Consider the following 21,288-nt stretch of genomic DNA (forward strand, 5'->3'; position numbering starts at 1 on the left):
CCTTTCTCTCGCTTTTTGTTCTGCTCGGGCTATTCATTCTTTTTCCCTTTCTTCTCTCTCCTTTTCTTTTTCCCTGATCTGTACCTCCCTTTCTCTTTCTTTTTTCCTAATTTTGTATTCAAACTGCTTTAATTCTTTTTCATGTTAAAGCTGCTTGATCTGTAATTGAATTCTTGCCATTTCCAATGATTCTTACTGTGTCTCAGGTAATTTTAAATGCTCAGTTACCGCCGCAATTACCTCTTCTTTTCGTATTTTGTCAGGCAATGTTCACTGCAATGTTGTTGCCAAATCTAAAAGCCTTTTTTTAGTCTCCGTTTGTGAGGTACTGCGTGTGACCTTCTCCACCCCCAAAAACGTCTGACCCTCTGAAAGAGCCATTGTCCACAACACACTCCCTATTTAAACTTGAATTTAACACTTGAAAAACAAACACAAATATGCTCACCCCTCACTGTCTTTAGGTTCACTAAACCAACCCAATCACCAAAGATAGACTTTTATCCCAGACGAACCCCCAATTCAATTATGGGCCAGGGTTTCGAAAACTCCAAATTATTTTATGGAGTTCACCTGACCTACAACTGTTTATTGATTTTGGTTATGATGAGCACAAGAGCCTGTCTTTCAGGTGTTATTCAACAGACTTCTTTGGTGCTTTTAATCAAAAGTCAAGCTTTATTCTACAAATTTAGTTAACATTTGTATAAACACACACAGTAAGAATTTTTATCAACTACAAACATATAGACCCCAAACAGCTACAGTAATCTATGTATAACCCTTAATGAATTCCCCCTTAACTGTTCAAATTCAATAACAAAATCCAAGTAAAACCAGAAACCCTTTTTCAAAAGCGTGGCCAGCACACGGCATTCTTAATGGTATAAGACTTGTTCTTGATACTCTTGTTCCCCTTTCCAAACAGCAGGTTTGAATTCCTTCCAGAAAGCAATTATTTCTTTTAAGTTATCAAGCAGTCTGGAAACAACTTTTAAAATGAAGATAGAGAGACACTTCTTTCAACCTGTGCAGTTCAAAACCAGTCCAAACTCAAAGCGAAAGTTAAAACTCACAGAGCCACAGCCCAGCTTCACCCACACAATGACATCACCTAAACCATGTGATAAGACAAAAATATTTCTTAAAGGGACACTCCCATGTCACCTTTTAAGAAGCTCTTTAAAGCCCATTTCAATGACCAAGCGTGGTTATCTGCCCCAATATCTCCTTATGTGGGTCTGTCAAATTTTGTTTGATAATACTCACTCCTGTGGAACACCTTGACATGTCTTACTATCTTAAAGGTGCAACATATATTTTATTTATTGTTCCATGGGGTGTTGGTGTCGCTGGCAAGGCCAGCATGTTTTCCCCATCCTGCATTGATTGCCCTTGAACTGAATGGCTTGACATGCCATTTCAGAGGACAATTAAAATTCAACCGTGTCAGCCACAATTCAAGTTATTGTTATTGTGACGCTAAATAATATACTTTCTTTTGTTAATTGGTGCTAATTTGTGTAAACTGTGTCCTTTTGAAGAAATGCTACAGCATCCAGTTTATAAACCAGTTGCTTGCTGATTTGACGGATGGACATTTCTGAAGTTCTGGTGTCTATCATGATTGTGTCTGATATACCATCAATGACTACGAGACGAACGGTGAACTATTGTGGCTTTAATGTCCTAGATGTAAAGCCTCCTGTAGCTGGATCCAAAAATGTGGGCAGTGCAGGAGAGCATACACTTTTATACCGAGCCTGCTGGGTGGAGCCAGGAGGCTGGGATTTACCATGATAACTGTAGTACAATGGCAGTGTACCATAATGCATGTAATGTATGTTCAGTGGTTTACCACAGTATCACAGAGTGAAAGGATACGAGTCCTCCTGAGATAGGGTAACAACATGGTCTCCGGGTCCGCATTCTGTTCTCTGACCTGCAGACAGAGAGAGAGAGAGTGACAGTGGGAGAGAAGTGGAGGGAGAGAGAGAAAGGGGAAAAGAGATAGGGAGAGAAAGAGAGGCAAGTAGGAGATTGAGAGTGTTGGTGAGAGGGAAGGAGAGAGAGAGGATACATGGCAAAAGGAGTGAGTGGGAGAGTGAAAGGGGGGGAGACAAGGAGAGAAGAAGAGGCAGACAGAGGACAAGAGAGGGAGATGGAGAAAGGAAGAGAAAGGGTGGGCAGGACAGAAAGGGAAAAGGAGGGAGGTGAAGGAATGGAGATATAGAGGGGATCAGAGAGAGAAAGTGACATTGAAAAGAAGCGAGACAGAGAGGGAGTCAGAGAAGGAGGGAGAGGGAGGTAGTTGGAGAGAGGAAGAGAAAACACGTGAATGAGAGTCCAGACATTGCATGAATGATCTGAAGAGACAGTGACCTTTCCCACCATGAATTTCCTCCCCCGGCTCTGGCATCAGAACTTCTCTTTGGGCACCTCAGCAATTCTGAATCTGCTTTGAGGGGAAATTCCCAAGATCGATTTCTTCAAAAAACAAATGACATCAATGTCCTTTCCCCTTTTCTCTCTAAAGTGCAGATGCTCACAGAGGAGTGGTACCTTGTCTTGAGCAGCATTCAAGGCTCTTGGTATCAGTGGAGCTATTTGACTTTGGAAGGTGTTTTCACAATAACTTCATTTCAGTGTTAATGTAAGCCTACTTGTGACAATAAAGATTATTATTATTAACCACACATTCACCAGAAACAGGAATTTATTTTGGTCCAGGGTGCTGAGGCCAGAGAAAGTGCCAGTGCAGTGACAAGCCAGAGAGTTATAGAGGTTTGCAGCATGGAAACAGGTCCTTCAGCCCAACTTGTCCATGCCGCCCAGTTTTTACCACAAAGCTAGTCCCATTTGCCCACATTTGGCCCATATTCCTCTGTACTCATCTTACCCATGTAACTGTCTAAATGATTCTTAAAAGACACAATTGTACCCGCCTCTACTACTGCCTCTGACAGTTCGTTCCAGACACTCACCACCCTGTGTGTGAAAGAATTGCCCCTCTGGACCCTTTTGTATCTCTTCCCTCTCACCTTAAACCTATGCCCTCTAGTTTTAGACTCCCCTACCTTTGGGAAAAGATGTTGACTATCTATCTTAGCTCTGTCCCTCGTTATTTTATAGACCTCTATTAGATTACCCCAAAGTCTCCTCTGCTCCAAGGAAAATAATTCTCCAGTCTCTCCTTATAACTCAAACCAACAAGTCCCAGTAGCATCCCAGTAAGTCTTTTCTGCACTCTTTCTAGCTTAATAATATCCTTTCTGTAATAGAATGACCAGAACTGTACACTGTATTCCAAGTGTGGCCTTACTAATGACTTGTACAACTTCAACAAGATGTCCCATCTCCTGTATTCAATGTTCTGCCCAATGAAACCAAGCATGCTGAATGCGGTCTTCACCACCCTGTCCACCTGTGACTCCACTTTCAAGGAGCTATGAACCTGTACTCCTAGATCTCTTTGTCCTATAACTCCCCCCAACACCCTGCCACTAACTGAGTAGGCCCTGCCCTGACTCGATCTACCAAAATGCATCACCTCACATTTATCTAAATTAAGTTCCATCTGCCATTCATTGGCCCACTGGCCCAATTGACCAAGATCCCATTGGAATCCTAGATAGCCTTCTTCACTGTCCACTATGTCGCCAATCTTGGTGTCATCTTCAAACTTACTAACCATGCCTCCTAAATTCTCATCCAAATCATTAAAATAAATAACAGTGGATCTAGCACTGATCCTTGAGGCACACCGCTGGTCACAGACCTCCAGTTTGAAAAACAATCCTCTACAACCACCCTTTGTCTTCTGTCACCAAGCCAATTTTGTATCCAATTGCATGCCTCACCCTGAATCCCGAGAGATTTAACCGTATGCAACAATCTACCATGTAGCAACTTGTCAAATGCCTTGCTAAAGTCCAGGTAGATAATGTCGACTGCACTGCCCTCATCTACCTTCTTGGTTGCCCCTTCAAAAAACTCAATCAAATTTGTGAGACACGATTTTCCACTCACAAAGCCATGCTGACTGTCCCTAATCACTCCTTGCCTCTCTAAATGCCTGTAGATCCTATCTCTCAGAATACCTTCCAACAACGTACCCACCACAGATGTCAGGCTCACCGGTCTGTAATTCCCAGGCTTTTCCCTGCGGCCCTTCTTAAACAAAGGCACAACATTTGCTACCGTCCAATCTTCAGACACCTCACCTGTGGATGTCGATGATTCAAATATCTCTGCTAGGGGACTGGCAATTTCTTCCCTCACCTCCCACAAGCCCCCAGGGATTTATCTACATTGATTCGCTTTTAGACTTCCAGCATCTCATTCTCTGTAATATGTACACTCCTCAAGACATCACTGTTCATTTCCCGAAGTTCCCTAATATGCATGCCTTTCTTGACAGTAAATATCGATGAGAAATATTCATTTAGGATCTCACCCATCTCTTGTGGATCATCACATAGATGACCTGTAGATCCTTAGGAGGTCGTACTCTCTCCCTAGTTACTCTTTTGCCCTTTATGTATTTGTAGAAGTTCTTTGGATTCTCCTTTACCTTGTCTGCCAACTCAATCTCAGGTCCACTTTTTGCCCTCCTGATTTCTCTCTCAACTCTACTCCGACAACGTCTATACTCTTCAAGGATCCACTTGATCCCAGCTGCCTTTGTATGTCATATGCCTTCTTCTTCCTTTTGACCAGGGCCTGAATATCCCGAGTCATCCAGGGTTTCCTACTTCTACCAGCCTTTAACTCTAAAAGGAATGTGCGTACCCTGACCCCTGGTTAACGCCCTTTTGAAAGCCTCCTACTTACCACCCGTCCCTTTGCTTGCCAACAGACTCCCCTAGTCAACTTTTGAATTTTAACTTTTGGGCCAGACCTATCATTTCCATAGCTACGTTAAAACTAATGGAATTATGGTCATTGGTCCCAAAGTGATCGCTCACTGAAACTTGTGTCACCTGCCCTTCCTTATTTCCCAAGAGGAGGTCCAGTTTTGCCCCTCTCCTGTCGGGGCATCCACATACTGAATGAGAAGTTCCTCCTGAATACACTAAACAAATTTCTCTCCATCGAATCCCTAATACTATGGCTGTTCCAGTCAATGTTGGGAAAGTTAAAGTCCCCAACTATTACCACCGTATTTTACTTGCAGCTATCTGTAATCGCCTTACATATTTGCTCCTCAATTTCCTGCTGACTATTTGGGGGCCTTTGATCCTATCAAAGTGATCTCTCCCTTCTTATTTTTCTGTTCTACCCATATAGACTCAATGGGCGAACCCTCGGATATATCCCCTCTCAGTACTGTTATGTTCCTTGTATTGTTCCCCAAGATAGCCAAATTCTTAGTGTTTACAAAGAACATAAAGCTATATGTTTAACCCAAAGCTAGTTTATTTTACACTACTTGAAATGGTTTGCACACTCTACTGAGTAACAGCTAACAAAATAATAGTGTTGAATCTATGCTACAGTAATTAATTATCTCTCTCTAATACAACCTACACTCTAACTCAACCTCACACTATCCTTCTTCATCAACATCTCCAACAGCTTCTCTCACAGCTTCTCCCCGAATGCTTAGAGATGCAGCTTTTTATAAGACTACTCAGTGATGCCATCTAGTGTTGATATACATGAACATCATCTTGTTAACCCTTTACTCTCCTTAGATTATACATATCATTACAAGTACTACTGTGACATTCTCCCTAATCAAAAACGCAACTCCACCTCCACTCTTTCCTCCTTTTCTATCTTTCCTATAGCATCCGTATCCTGGAACATTGAGCTGCCAATCCTGCCATGTTTCAGTAATAGTTATAATATCCCAATCCCATGTATCCATCCATGCCCTGAGTTCATCTGCTTTGCCCATCAGGTCTCTTGCATTGAAATAAATGCAGTATAATCTAGATTTCCCTTGCTCTCTGCACTGCTTTCTCAGACCATCTGTTCGGTTATGTTTCATACACCATCCCTGTGTTGTATTTCTCTTAGCCTTACTGGACCCATTCACTAGTTCTCCACAGCCTCTGTACTCTGTACTGTGGCCCTTTTTGATTTTTGACTTTGGTGTCTCTGCCTTTGACTTTTCCCTTTACTGCCTCTTTGTTTCTGTCCCCACTTCCTGACTTCCCTCTGACTTCCTGCATCGGTTCACATCCCCTGCCACATTAGTTTAAACCCTCCCCAACAGAACTAGCAAACACTCCCCCTAGGACATTGGTTCCAGTCCTGCCCAGGTGCCGACGGCCCATTTTGTACTGGTCCCATCTCCCCCAGAACCAGTTCCAATGTCCCAGGAATTTGAATCCCTCCCTCTTGCACCATCTCTCAAGGTACATATTCATCTTATCTAACCGTACATTCCTACTCTGACTAGCACATGGCAGTGGTAGCAATCTGGAGTTTACTACCTTTGAGGTACTACTTTTTAGTTTAACTCCTAACTCCCTAAATTCAGCTTGTAGGACCTCATTTTATCTATATTGTTGGTGCCTATATTGACCATGACAGCTGGCTGTTCGCCCTCCCCCTCCAGAATGTCCTGCAGCCACTCCGAGACATCCTTGGCCCTTGCTCCAGGGAGGCAACACACCATCCTGGAGTCTCATTTGTGTCCGCCGAAACACCTGTCTATTCCCCGTACCATTGAGCCATCTGAACTGTGACAACACTTGAAACTAGGAGGATAAACGTTATTAGGAAATGAGCATTTAGGATTAGAAATGTGCTGCTTGATTGGTTGTTGGTAATGTTTGCTTTCAAAAAGGGAACCAGATAAATATTTGAAGAAGAAAAAGTGTCAGGATGTTGGGAATGAGCTGTGGATTACATTTCGAATGAGCCAGTGCAGCTTGATGAACCAAATGACCTCCTTCAGTGCAGTACTCTCATATGATCCTATCTGACTATCTTATTCACGTCCCACACTCATTTATATTCCACCCAGTTTAATCTCACTCTCCTGTACACCTTACCCCGCCGCCCCGTTCCCCCCATCCCCATTAATATCCAACCCAGTTTAATCCCACTCTCCTGCACACCTTCCCCAGCAACCCCCTTCCCTCACACTCATTAATATTCCACCCAGTTTGACTTCCGGTGGCTGCCATGGAGCAGTAGGTCGCACATTCGATAGCTCCCGCCTCAATCGGACTTTCGGACCTTTACCCCGGATATTTGTGGACTTTATGAACTAAATCGGTGGATTTAGCATCAGTAAGGAGGATTTCCCCACGGTGTATGGATAGCTGGACCTGAAGTGGTCGTGTGAAACAAATTGATCCGGATAGAGGGAAGCGAAGGGAGCTGGCAGAGCGGCGAAGCATGGCAGACGGCAAGGACCAGGGAGCGGCGGCTCACTGGCCGAAGGAGCAGCAGATGGAGATTTTCAAGAGGTGCATTGCCGAGCTAAAAAGAGATACGCTTGACCCGATGAAAGCATCGATTGACCAAATGGTCGCGACTCAGGCAGCCCAGGGGAAAGCGATCCAGGAGATCGAATTAAAACTCTCCAACCAAGAGGACGAGATAACTGTGCTGGAGCACAAGGTGGAGGTGCTAGAGGATCGCCACAAGCAGATGCAGGGGAAGCTGGAGGAGCTAGAGAACAGAACCAGGAGGCAGAATTGAAGAATCGTTGGCCTCCTTGAAGGTATCGAGGAATCAGATGCGGGAGTGTATGTGGCAAGTATGCTGGAGTCGTTGATGGGAGCGGGGGCTTTCCCTCGACCCCTGGAGCTGGATGGAGCCCACAGAGCCCTCGCAAGGAAACCCAAGGTGAACGACTCGCCAAGGGCCATGGTGGTCCGTTTCCACTGATTTTCAGACAAGGAGCATGTCCTGCGATGCGCGGAGCAGCAAGTGGGAGAATAATGAGGTGCATCTATCAAGACCTGGGTGCGGCGCTGGCCAAGAGACGTGCGGGGTTCAACCGGGCAAAGGCGACCATCTTTAAGAAGGGGGTGAAGTTTGGGGTGTTATACCCAGCGAGACTGTGGGTAACGCACGAGGACCGACACTATTATTTCGAGTCGCCTGATGATGTTTGGACATTTATTAAGGAGAAGTTGGACTCGAGTTAAGAGACGCTTAATGCTTCGAAGGTGGGGGGAAGCGGCGGTTTGTACTTGTGTTCTGTTTTAAATAAGATTGTGGTTAGTCATGAGCGAGAGAGCAGGTTGGGGGAACGGTTGGAGGGCGCTTTGATTAGAAGGTGGTTGATACCATAAGACCATAAGACATAGGAGCGGAAGTAAGGCCATCCGGCCCATCGAGTCCACTCCACCATTCAATCATGGCTGATTTCAACTCCATTTACCCGCCCTCTCTCCATCGCCCTTAATTCCTCGAGAAATCAAGAATAAGATACGGGGGGGGCTCTGAAGCGAGCACTACCCTTCGGGAGACTGGGTTTTGTTTTAAGTGAGTGTGTCTGTTCGGCTTTGTGGTTATGCTAATGGATTTTGGAGAGCTGATGTTTACTTACTGGGAAATGTGATCTTGTAAATAGGTTTTTTCTATGTGGGGAGAGGGGCCCGGAACAATAGGGCGATAGTCTGACTGGCGCCAAGGGCAGGGACTATCGGGGTCAGCATGGATCAGCTGACTCTCGGGAGCATGGTGGGGGGCGACTTAGTGTTGAGTTGGTGTTGGATTTGGGAGATTAGGTTTCTGGTGTTGGGAGGGAGGGGGTAGGGTGAAGGATGGCTGCTCTGCGGGCAAGGGAGAAATTTGCTTCAGGGAATAAAAGGAGGGTCGGGGGCGGCTGCTGCTTGAGGGGGTGCCTGGGGAAGCAGGGTGCACTGGCTCGGGGCTGGCCTAAAAAGGGTGATGGCTTGTCGGCAGGGGGGGGGGGGGGGGGTTTGTCCCCCGTCCAGGCTGATTACTTGGAACGTGAGAGGTCTGAATGGGCCAGTGAAGAGAGCACCCGTGTTCGCGCATTTAAAGGGACTGAGGGCAGACGTGGCAATGCTCCAGGAGACACTCTGAAGGTCACAGATCAGATGAGATTAAGGAAGGGTTGGGTGGGTCAGGTGTTCCACTCAGGGCTGGACTCGAAGACCAGGGGGGTAGCAATTCTGATCAGCAAGCGAGTGGCATTTGAGGCTGGGAGAATAGTGGCTGATAAAGGGGGTGGGTATATCATGGTGAGTGGGAAGTTGAGAGAGGGCAGCGTCCACTGTGGAGACTGGACGTGGGGTTGTTAGCGGACAAGGTGGTTTGCGGGCGGGTGAGTAAGAGTATCCAGGACTATTTGGAAACAAACGACACGGGAAAGGTATCAGCAGCGATGGTCTGGGAAGTCCTGAAGGCAGTTATTAGAGGGGAACTTATATCAATCCGGTCCCATAGAGAAAAGAGGGAGAGGGAGAGATTGGTGGAGGAGTTACTCCGGGTGGATAGGAAATATGCGGAGGCCCAGGACGCAGGACCCCTGAGGGAGCGGCACAAGCTTCAGGCAGAGTTTGAATTGTTGACCACAGGGAAAGCGGTAGAACAGTTGAGGAACGCTAGGGGTGCGGTGTATGAATATGGGGAGAAGGCGAGCAGGATGCTGGTGCACCAGTTTAGGAAGGGAGAGGCGGACAGGGAGATTGTGGGAGTAAAGAATAAGGAGGGCAACTTGGTCTCAGACCTGGAGGGGGTGAATGAAGTTTGTAAGGAATTTTATAGCAAACTATATGAGTCGGAACCCCCGGCGGGTGCGGAAGGGATGAGGCAATTTCTGGACCAGTTGAGGTTCAAGAGGGTGGAGGAGGGTCTGTTGGAGGGTCTGGGGGCACCGATCGAGACAGAAGAAATAATTAAGGGGCTGGAGGGCATGGGGGCCGGATGGCTTCCCGGTAAAATTATTTTTTTTAATTTCAGAGGTGTTGAGCCCACTATTGACGAGGACCTTTAATGAGGCGAGAGAGAAGGAAATCCTCCCCCCGCTACAATGTCACAGGCCTCGATCTCACTCATTCTGAAACGGGAGAAGGACCCTGAACAATGTGGGTCTCACAGGCCAATCTCGTTGCTAAATGTGGATGCCAAGCTATTGGCTAAGATCTTGGCCACGAGGATAGAGGATTGTGTCCCGGGGGTGATAGGGGAAGACTAGACTGGACTCGTTAAGGGCAGGCAACTTAATGCTAATGTGCGGAGGCTTTTAAACATTGTTATGATGCCCTCGGAAAGAGAGGAAGCAGAGGCTGTGGCAGCAATGGATGCAGAGAAAGCTTTTGATCGGGTGGATTGGGCGTACCTGTGGGAGGCGCTGGATAGGTTTGGGTTTGGTGAGGGCTTTATCCGGTGGGTGCGATTGCTGCACCAGGCGCCTGTGGCAAGCGTGCGCACGGACCGGCTATGGTTGGAGTATTTTGAATTACACCGGGGGACGAGGCAAGGGTGTCCCCTTTCCCCGTTATTATTTGCTCTGGCCATTGAGTCGCTGGCCATCGCGCTGAGAGCTTCAACTAACTTGCAGGGGCGGGGGGGGGGGGGCGGGGGGGGGGGGGGCATCGGGTCTCGTTCTATGCGGATGATCTCCTCCTGTATATTTCGGACCCATTGGAGGGGATGGGGGAGGTCATGCGGATCTTAAGGGAATTTGGCCGTTTCTCGGAGTATAAATTGAACGTGGGGAAGAGCGAGCTGTTTGTGATCCAGGCTAATGGACAGGGGAATGTCATAATATACACCAGTATATCATGGTGCAGACACACACTAATGGACACACAGTGGGACCAATCAACATACACAACACCGCAGCCAATCACCAGTGAGAGCACACGTACTATAAAGACAGGGGACATCAGAGATCCCGCTCATTCGAGTAGCAGCAAGCTTGGAGCACAGAGCTCACAGCCTGCAACACAGACATTCACCATGTGCTGAGTGCATCAACTGGTTAGGACAAGGCAAAGGTCTTTAGTTAAAGCTGGTATCGTATTTACCCATAGTTCAAGTATGTTTCAATAGTTAACCTTTTAATAGTGTTGCACTACTTCAAGTGTTGGTGACCTGTATGTGATTCAGAACACCCAACACATCATGATACCAGGAGTGGTTGCATACTAGCACTTCTTAGACCTACCTGCAAGTGATCTGCCTTCCGCCAGCATTCCGTCATGCTGCAACATGGACAACATCAGCCCGCCGCCACCGCTCCGCATCGCCAGCAACCTTGGGGCCAACTGGAAGATTTTCAAACAGCGCTTCCAGCTCTACCTCAAAGCCACGGACAGCGAGGGCCCCTGGGACACCAGAAAGATTGCTCTTCTCTTCGCCACGGCCGGGGACCATGCCATCCATATTTTCAACTCTCTCACCTTTGCAGATGATGAAGACAAGACGAAGTTCAAGACGGTTCTCCTCAAATTTGACACTCACTGCAGCATAGAGGTGAATGAAAGTTTTGAACGCTACGTGTTCCAGCAGCATTTGCAGGGTAAGGACGAACCTTTCCAATCCTTTTTAACGCACAGCCGCATCCTTGCGCAATCTTGCAGCTACGGGCCCACCTCCGACTCCATGATACGCGACCAGATCGCTTTCGGTGTTCGCCGGACCCCCTACGTCAGCAGCTCCTCCAAGTAAAGCAACTCACCCTAGAGACCGCCATCGAGACCTGTGTCCGACATGAAAATGCCACCAGTCGGTACTCCCATATACAAGCGGCTGAAACGGCGCGGCAAGGTCCCCACGAGGCGGAACGGGTCCAAGTGATTGAACATCTCCAGGGCCTCAGCCTGGATGAGGGCGGCCATTTTGCACGCTTTTTGTGGTCTCCCGCGCTTGTACGCATCAAATGAGGGGACGGCGACATGGAGGAACGTAATGTGCAGGCGCGCACCGCGCATGCGCGGTGGCACAGCGAATGTGCTGACGTCACGACGTGCGGCAACAGCCCATTAAAAGCGGCAATGCCCCGCAAAATCTCGACAGTGCCTACGATGTGGAAGACTTGGCCACTGTGCTGCCTGCTGTTGAGCAGCTCAGCCTTCCAATTCATATCGCTTCAGCCAGCCTCGCAGGAATGTTCGGGCAATTCAACCCACGGTCACCGAGTCCGATTCCGACCTCCCACACAGCAGTGACACCGAGGACCCGAAGGCACCTTTTCGAGTCGGTGACGTAACGAAAAACAGGCTGTCCCCGAAGCAAAGACACCAGCCGCTGTCGGTATACAGCATCGATCCAGACGATGAGTGCTGTGCCACCCTGATGGTCAACCGGTCCCAAATACGAATCCGCCTGGACACTGGTGCCTCCGCCAATCCCATGTCGTGGTTTGCTTTCCAAAGCCTTCGTGTCAAACCAACCATTCTCCCATCGGCCTGCCAGCTATTGGATTACAATGGCAACATCATTCCTGCTACCGGCTCATGCCAACACGAAGTGACGCACAAGTCACGAAAAGCCATCCTTCCTTTCGAGATCGTGGGCTCCCCGAAGGACTCTCTGCTTGACGCACAGGCGTGCAAATTACTAAACCTCGTTCAAAGAGTTCACTCTCTCTCTCCTGATGACACATCTGCCTTCCAGGATGCTGACTTCAGGGCGCAACTCAACGCCATCATCGACCAGCACCGCGACGTCTTCGAAGGCATGGGCACGCTCCCATATACTTACAAGATCATACTCAAACAGAACGACACGCCTGTGGTGCATGCACCTCGCAGTATCCCAGCACCCCTCAAGGACCCCCTCAAGCAGCAGCTGCAGCACCTCCAAGACCAAGGAGTGATCTCCAGAGTTACCGACAGGAACCAACCGACTGGGTCAGTTCCATGGTGTGCATAAAGAAGCCTTCCAGCGAGCTCAAAATCTGCATTGCTCCAAAGGATCTGAATTGCAACATAATGAGGGAGCATTACCCAATCCCCAAGCGCAAAGAGATCACATGCGAGATGGCTCGGGCCAAGCTCTTCACCAAACTTGACGCCTCAAAAGGATTATGGCAAATTCAACCAGACAGATCCAGCAGGAAACTGTGTACCTTTAACACCCCCTTTGGCAGATATTGTTACAACAGGATGCCATTTGGGATCATATCGGCGTCAGAAGTATTCCACAGGATCATGGAACAAATGATGGAAGGCATTGAAGGTGTTCGCGTCTATGTTGACGACATAATCATTTGGTCCACCACCCCGCAGGAGCATATCAGTCGCCTCCAGCGCGTGTTCAAACGCATACGGGAGCAGGGCCTACTCCTCAACAGAGCCAAATGCTCCTTCGGCCAGACGGAACTCAAGTTCCTAGGGGACCACATCTCCCAGTTGGGTATGCAGCCGGATGCAGACAAGGTGGCTGCCATCACAGCCATGAAAAAGCCAGAGGACAAGAAGGCGGTCCTCCGATTTCTGGGCATAGTCAACTTCCTAGGGAAGTTCATTCCTAACCTCGCCTCTCATACCACAGCTCTCAGGAATCTGGTCAGGAAGACAACAGGCTTCCAATGGCTTCCTGTCCACGAGCGCAAATGGAGAGAACTTAAAACCAAACTTAACACGGCCCTGGTATTGGCCTTTTTTGATCCAGCGAAAGAGACAAAAATTTTGACTGATGCCGGCGAATCTGGCATTGGGGCAGTGCTCCTGCAACGCGATGAGGCCTCATCATGGGCCCCCGTTGCATATGCGTCACGCGCCATGACCCCCACGGAACAGCGCTACGCGGAGATAGAAAAGGAGTGTCTGGGCCTGTTGACCGGTGTCGTCAATTTTCATGATTATGTGTATGGCCTTCCCCAATTCACCGTCGAGACCAACAATCGCCCGCTGGTCAATATAATACAAAAAGACGTGAACGACATGACGCCTCGCCTCCAGCGCATTCTGCTCAAACTCCGGCGATACGACTTTCAGCTCGTATACAGCCCGGGCAAAGACCTGATCATAGCCAACGCTCTGTCCAGGGCAGTCAACACCCCGTGTGACCCAGCGGGATTCGTCTGTCAGGTTGACGCCCATGTGGCCTTCGTGGCCTCCAATCTACCGGCCACGGATGAACGCCTCGTCCAAATTCGCCGCGAGACTGCGGCTGACCCCCTGCTACAGCGTGTCATGCGCCACCTAACAGACGGGTGGCTCAAGGGCCAATGCCCGCAGTTCTACAACATCAGAGACGATCTGGCAGTAGTCGATGGTGTCCTCCTGAAGCTGGACCACATTGATATCCCGCACAGCATGCACCAGCTTGTCTTGGAACAGCTACACGAGGGCCATCTTGGCGTGGAGAAGTGCCGCCGACGGGCCCAAGAGGCAGTGTACTGGCCCGGCATCAATGATGACATCGCCAACACAGTGCTCAACTGCCCCACCTGTCAGCGGTTCCAGCCGGCCCAACCACGTGAGACCCTGCAGCAACATGAGTTGGTCACGTCCCGTTGGTCCAAGGTCGGCATCGACCTGTTCCATGCGCTGGGCAGGGACTATGTTCTGATTGTAGACTATTTTTCAAACTACCCGGAGGTGGTACGTTTGCACAACATCACATCGTCTGCAGTCATCCGTGCCTGTAAGGACACCTTTGCTCATCACGGCATCCCACTCACTGTGATGTCGGACAATGGCCCCTGCTTCGCAAGCCAGGAATGGTCCAACTTTGCCAGGAGGTACAACTTTGTGCATGTGACATCTAGTCCCCTGTACCCCCAATCCAATGGCAAAGTGGAGAAGGGCGTCCACATAGTCAAACGGATCCTCTGCAAGGCTGCCGATGTGGGATCCGCCATCTACCTCGCCCTGCTGGCCTATCGCTCAGCCCCACTGTCCACTGGCCTGTCGCCATTCCAGCTGCTCATGGGTCGCACCCTGAGGACGACGGTGCCGTCCATTCACGTCCCAGACCTCGACCACGTTCCGGTCCTTCAACGAATACAACTGTCTCGTGCACAGCACCAGGCGGCTCATGACTCCCGTGCAGCTGATCTCCCTGTTCTGGCTCCAGATGACAACGTCTGCATCCATCTTCCGGATGGTGGCTCGTCTGCAACCACTGTGGTCCTTCGGCAGGTGGCTCCCCACTCGTTCCTGGTTCGTCTACCGGGTGGTTCCATTCTGCGCCGTAATCGACGTGCCCTTCGCCTCGTTCCGCACTCGCTACGTGATCCTCCGCCAGTGCCACGCCCTCCTGCTGTCCCTGCCATGGACTATGCAGAGATTCCGGTTACTCTGCATCCTCCTCACTCTGACGCAGTCCAGCCTGCTCCTCAGCTGGTGGCTCCTGACCCACCCTTGAGGCGGTCAACCAGAATTCATCGCCCACCTCAGAGACATAATTTGTGAACTTTGCACTAATGGACTCTCTGGTCTGTTCTGTTCTTCCGTTTAATCGTTCAAGTGGTTTGTATATAGTGTTCATCTCGGTATTTGTGTGACACACTGTTTTTTTATGCACCAGGCACCTTCCCATGTAAATAGCTTAGTTTTATGTACATAGTCTGTAAATATTTTACACACATGTAGTCAGGAACATTCACCACACATGTATTGTCACGCAGGCACATTTTTTTTATATAAAAGGGGGATGTCATAATATACACCAGTATATCATGGTGCAGACACACACACTGATGGACACACAGTGGGACCAATCAACATACACAACATCGCAGCCAATCACCAGTGAGAGCACACGCACTATAAAGACAGGGGACATCAGAGTTCCCGCTCATTCGAGTCGCAGCTAGCTAGGAGCACAGAGCTCACAGCCTGCAACACAGACATTCACCATGTTCTGAGTGCATCAACTGGTTAGGACAAGGCAAAGGTCTTTAGTTAAAGCTGGTATCGTATTTACCCACAGTTCAAATATGTTTAAATAGTTAACCTTTTAATAAAATAGTGTTTATCATCATAGATTATCATAGAATTTACAGTGCAGAAGGAGGCCATTCGGCCCATTGAGTCTGCACCGGCTCCTGGAAAGAGCACCCTACCCAAGGTCAACACCTCCACCCTGTCCCCATAACCCAGTAACCCCACCCAACACTAAGGGCAATTTTGGACACTACGGGCAATTTATCATGGCCAATCCACCTAACCTGCACATCTTTGGACTGTGGGAGGAAACCGGAGCACCCGGAGGAAACCCACGCACACACGGGGAGGATGTGCAGACTCCGCACAGACAGTGACCCAAGCCGGAATCAAACCTGGGACCCTGGAGCTGTGAAGCAATTGTGCTATCCACAATGCTACCATGCTGCCCTCAACAGTGTTGCACTACTTCAAGTGTTGGTGACCTGTATGTGATCCAGAACACCCAACACATCAGGGAAGAGACTGAGGGAGCTGCCGCTGAGGAGGGTAGAGAAGAGCTTTCGTTACCTGGGTATACAGGTGGCCCGGAAGTGGGATTTGTTGCATAAGCTTAACCTGACCCGGCTGATGGAACAAATGGAAGGGGACTTTAAAAGATGGGACATGCTCCCGCTGTCTCTGGCGGGGAGGGTACAGACTGTGAAAATGACGGTCCTCCCCAGGTTTCTATTTGTATTCCAGTGTCTTCCCATCTTCATCCCTAAAGTCTTTTTCAAGCGGGTTAATAAGATCATCTCGGGATTTGTGTGGGCGAACAAGACCCCGCGAGTGAAGAGAGCGCTGCTGGAACGTAGTCGGGGGAGGGTGGGCTGGCACTGCCGAACCTTTGCAACTACGACTGGGCGGCCAACATTGCCATGACCAGGAAGTGGGTATTGGGGGAGAGGTCGGCATGGGAACGGTTGGAGGCGGCGTCATGCAAAGGCACCAGTTTGGGAGCGCTGGTAACGGCACCTCTGCTGTTCTCGCCAGCCCGCTATTCCACAAATCCGGTGGTGGCGACTCTGAAGATCAGGGGGTAATGGAGGAGACACAAGAGGGTGGAGGGAGCGTGGGTCTGGACCCCGATATGTAATAACCACAGGTTCCTGCCGGGTAGGATGGACGGCGGGTTCCAGAGCTGGCAGAGGGCGGGTATTAGAAGGATGGGTGACCGGTTTATAGACGGGAGCTCTCCCAGCCTGCAGGCGCTGGAGGACAAGTTTAAATTGCCGTCAGCGAACGGCTTTAGACATTTACAAGAGCGGGCCTTCCTGAGGAAACAGGTGGTGGTCTTCCCGCTGCTGCCACCACGGGGGATACAAGATAGAGTTAGGAAGGGAGTTAGAGCCGGGAGGGGTCTTGTTTGTGGCTGTGCAGAGGAGCGATCTAATGGAGTGGAGTGCGTCGGGGAGGACCTCCTGCCAGCGGGGAATCTGGACACTTCTAGACCGATGAGCAAGACGAACAGCCTTCCATACCGTCGCGTTCCCCCTTTCCACCTGCCCGTTTACCTGCGGGTTGTAGCTCGTTGTCCTGCTCAAGGTGATGCCCTTACTGGGCAGGTACTGACGCAGCTCATCGCTCATGAAAGAGGTGCCCCGGTCACTGTGGACGTATGCAGGGAAACCGAACAGGGTGAAAATGCTGTGCAGTGCCTTTATAACAGTGGCCGAGGTCATGTCGGGACATGGGGTGGCGAAGGGGAAGCGGGAGTACTCGTCAATGATGGTCAGGAAGTATATATTGCGGTTGGTGGAAGGGAGGGGCCCTTTGAAGTCGATACTGAGGGGCTCAAAGGGGCCGGGAGGCCTTTACCAGGTGGGCCTTGTCTGGCCGGTAGAAGTGCGGTTTGCACTCTGCGCAGACTTGGCAATCCCTGGTCATGGCCCTGACCTCCTCGGTGGAGTAGGGCAGATTGCGGGCCTTAATAAAGTGGATAAGCCGAGTGACCCCCGGGTGACAGAGGTCAATGTGGATAGCCTGAAGTCGGTCATCTTGCGCGCTGGCGCATGTCGCGGGACAGGGCATCTGAGGGCTCGTTGAGCTCCCCAGGACGATACTTGATATTGTAAGTATAGGTGGAGAGTTCGATCCTCCACCTCAAGATTTTGTCGTTTTTAATTTTGTCCCGTTGTGCATTGTCGAACATAAAGGCTACCAACCATTGGTCGGTGACGAGGGTGAACCTCCTACCGGCTAGGTAGTGCCTCCAATGCTGCACAGCTTCCACAATGGCTTGCGCTTCCTTCTCGACAGAGGAGTGTCGAATCTCGGAGGCGTGGAGGGTTCTAGAAAAGAAGGCTACTGGCCTGCCCGCCTGGTTGAGGGTGGCAGCCAGGGTGACGTCTGACGCATCGCTCTCTACCTGGAAGGGGACGGACTCGTCCACTGCGTGCATTGCGGCCTTTGTAATATCGCCCTTGATGCAGCTGAAGGCCGAGGGGGCCTCAGCCGTCAGGGTGAATATAGTGGCTTTGATAAGTGGGCGGGCTTTGTCCGCATAGTTGGGGACCCACTGAGCGTAATAGGAGAATAGCCCAGGCAGCGATTGAGGGCCTTGAGGCTGTGGGGAAGGGGAAGTTCCATGAGGGGGTGCATGCGGTCGGGGTCGGGCCCTAGGACCCCATTTTTCACGACATAGCCGAGGATGGCTAGCCGGGTGGTGAGGAAAACGCGCTTCTCCTTGTTATATGTGAGGTTGAGGGATTGGGCGGTCTGGAGGAACCTCTGAAGGTTGGCATCGTGGTCCTGCTGATCATGGCCGCAGATGGTAACATTGTCCAAGTATGGGTATGTAGCCCGCAGCCCGTGCTGGTCCACCATTCGGTCCATCATTCTCTGGAAGACCAAGACCCCATTAGTGACGCCAAAAGGGACCCTGAGGAAGTGGAAAAGTCGGCCGGCTGCTTCAAAAGCAGTGTAGTGGCGCTCTCCCGGGCGGATCTGGAGCTGGTGGTAGGCAGGCTTCAGTACCGTGGAGAACACCCGGTACTGAACAATCTGGTTGACCATCTTCGCTATGCGGGGGGGGGGGGTACGCATCAAGTTGCGTGAACCGGTTTATGGTCTGGCTAGTCCACAACCATCCGATTCTTTTCCCCGGTCCTAACAACCACCACTTGTGCTCTCCAGGGGCTGTTGCTGGCCTCGATGACCCCCTCCCTCAAGAGTCGCTGGACCTCCGACTTGATAAAAATCATGTCTTGTGCACTGTACCGCCTGCTCCTGGTGGCGACGGGCTTACAGTTGGGGGTGAGGTTCGCAAAGAGCGAAGGGGGGGGGTGACCTTAAGGGTCGCGAGGCTACACACAGTGAGAGGGGGTAGGGGTCCGCCAAACTTTGGGGTCAGGCTTCGGTGACTGCATTGGAAGTCGAGTCCAAGCAGTAGGGGGGCGCAGAGGTGAGGGAGGACATACAGTTTAAATTGGGCGCCCTTATTCGCGAGGTTCGCAACACGGTACTACCGGATCTGTACCGAATGGGATCCGGAGGCAAGAGAGATTGTCTGGGTTGCAGGGTAGATGTGGAGGGAGCAGCGCCTTACTGTGTCGGGATGGATGAAGCTCTCTGTGCTCCCGGAGTCGAAAAGACAGGTGGTCTCGCGTCCATTGACCCAGACGGCCATCATCGAATTCTTCAGATGTTTTGGCCGCGACTGGTCGAGGGTGACTGCGCCGAGCTGCGGGTAGTCCACGTGGTCGGAGGTATCGGGGTCACAAGATGGCGGCCCCCACGAGTCGCACGTGTCGTGCTGAGTTGAAGATGGCGACCAAGATGGCCGCCCCCATCGGTCGCACGTGTCGGTTGGTGTTGAAGATGGCGGCCAATATGGTCGCCCCCATGGGCCGCACGTGTCGGGCTGAGTTAAAGATGGCGCCCCCGACGAGCTGCGTGGATGACGTGTCTGAAGGGGGCGGTACCGACAGGCACGCAGCCACATTGTGGGTTCTGTGGGCCTGTGAGTCCGTGGATCGGGCCTGGTAAGCTTTTGACTTCGGGGCTTTGAATCAGGCTGTCATGATATTCAAACACACACATCATGATAGACACACCAACAGACAAATCAGAACACACAACACCACAACCAATCACAGACAAGGATAGGGACAGGAAAAAAGGACAAACACGACACCTGGTGGCCAGTATTAGCTGGAGACCAGGACAACGACAGACCTGTTACACTACACACTCAGGGAGACACAACGTGCAGAGTATCCAGACCAAACTGTATATAGAAGTTAAAATAAAATAGAGTTGTACCAAATACAACTGTGTTGGTTCATCTGTGCATCAGAGCACCCAACACCACACAGGCCAGACAGATGTCGCGGTGCGGGCTGGGCAACGCTGCCGGGGGTGTTGGCCCTGACCGCAGAAGTAGCAAGACGGTTCCCCCGGGCTGAATGGGCAGCCGCGCGGCACAGGCCTGGGACGTAGTCGGGTCTGGTGAAGGCCGCACCTGGGGTCTAACGAGGTGGCTAGTTTTACCGTGTCCTGCAGATTAGTGGCCCCGTTTTCCAGCAGTTGCTGCCGGACGTAGTTAGACCGGACCCCAGCCACGTAGGTCTCCCGGATCATCAGCTTCATGTGCTTATTGGCCTACACACCCCTGTAGTTGCAGTTGCGGGCGAGTAGTGTCAGGTTCTCTAGATATCTGTCCAGCGATTCCCCGGCGCGTTGGCGGCGGGTAGTGAGGAGTGAGGAGGTGCCGCGCGAACACTTCGTTCACGGGCTTCACGAGCTGTCTCTTTAGAATCGCGACCGCCGCTTCGTACGTGACTGCGTCCTCAATCATACCCGAGATTCGGTGACTCACCTGGGCGTGGAGGAGGCACAGCTTGTGGGCATCGGAGGGAGGTGTTTCAGAGGAGCCGAGGTAGGCCTCAAAACAGCGGAGCCAGTGGGAGAAGAATTCCTTAGCTTCTGCTGCTCGTGTGTCGAGTTCAAGTTTATCAGGCTTCAGAGGGGCTTTCATCGTGATGTCTTTGGATAATAAATTGATGTACCATCAATTCACTACAAGACGATGAGAACGAGTGAACATAGCCTTTATTATCTGAGAACTTGCCTGCCTGTGACTGCTGTAACAATGAGCGCCGCCCACAGGCAGCAGGTCTACATACCGCCCCCGGGGGGGGGGCGCGGAGCCAGAGGCACCAGGGTTCCAGTACAATACATGGAAGGAGATCATATTACCATTCCCTGGCCATAGGCCACAGTACTTGTGGTGATACACCACTGTACTCCCTAGCATTGTACGTAGTTATATAATAGTTGTGTGTAACGTGGCCCTGTAATCCTGTGTATTGTACTGTGTATTGTACTGTAGCTCTGTAGAGGTTCGGTCACCTGTATGTAACCTGACCTAGCCACGGAGAGCTCCGCCTTGGCCACTCCCCCGGGAGTTAGGTATAAGACCCAGCTTCTGAGACTGGACCCATTTTGTCTGGGGTCGTCTGTG

At 50.5% G+C, this 21,288-nt stretch overlaps 1 protein-coding gene across 4 annotated transcripts in view; it reads right to left on the reverse strand.

Annotated features, from left to right (window-relative positions):
• Positions 1-21,288, reverse strand: part of LOC140395531 (aldehyde oxidase 1-like) — a 331,856-nt gene that overhangs the window by 259,259 nt on the left and 51,309 nt on the right. For 3 of the 4 annotated variants that reach the window (XM_072483451.1, XM_072483442.1, XM_072483460.1), the window contains exon 2: positions 1,885-1,942. The exons of the other annotated variant lie outside the window; for it this stretch is intronic. In XM_072483451.1, coding sequence (XP_072339552.1) covers positions 1,885-1,942 — 58 coding nt within the window. The remainder of the gene's footprint in view (positions 1-1,884; positions 1,943-21,288) is intronic. 4 annotated transcript variants of the gene reach the window in all.

The sequence above is a fragment of the Scyliorhinus torazame genome, chromosome 2 (assembly GCF_047496885.1).
Source record: "Scyliorhinus torazame isolate Kashiwa2021f chromosome 2, sScyTor2.1, whole genome shotgun sequence".
In the NCBI taxonomy this organism is placed as follows: Eukaryota; Metazoa; Chordata; class Chondrichthyes; order Carcharhiniformes; family Scyliorhinidae; genus Scyliorhinus; species Scyliorhinus torazame.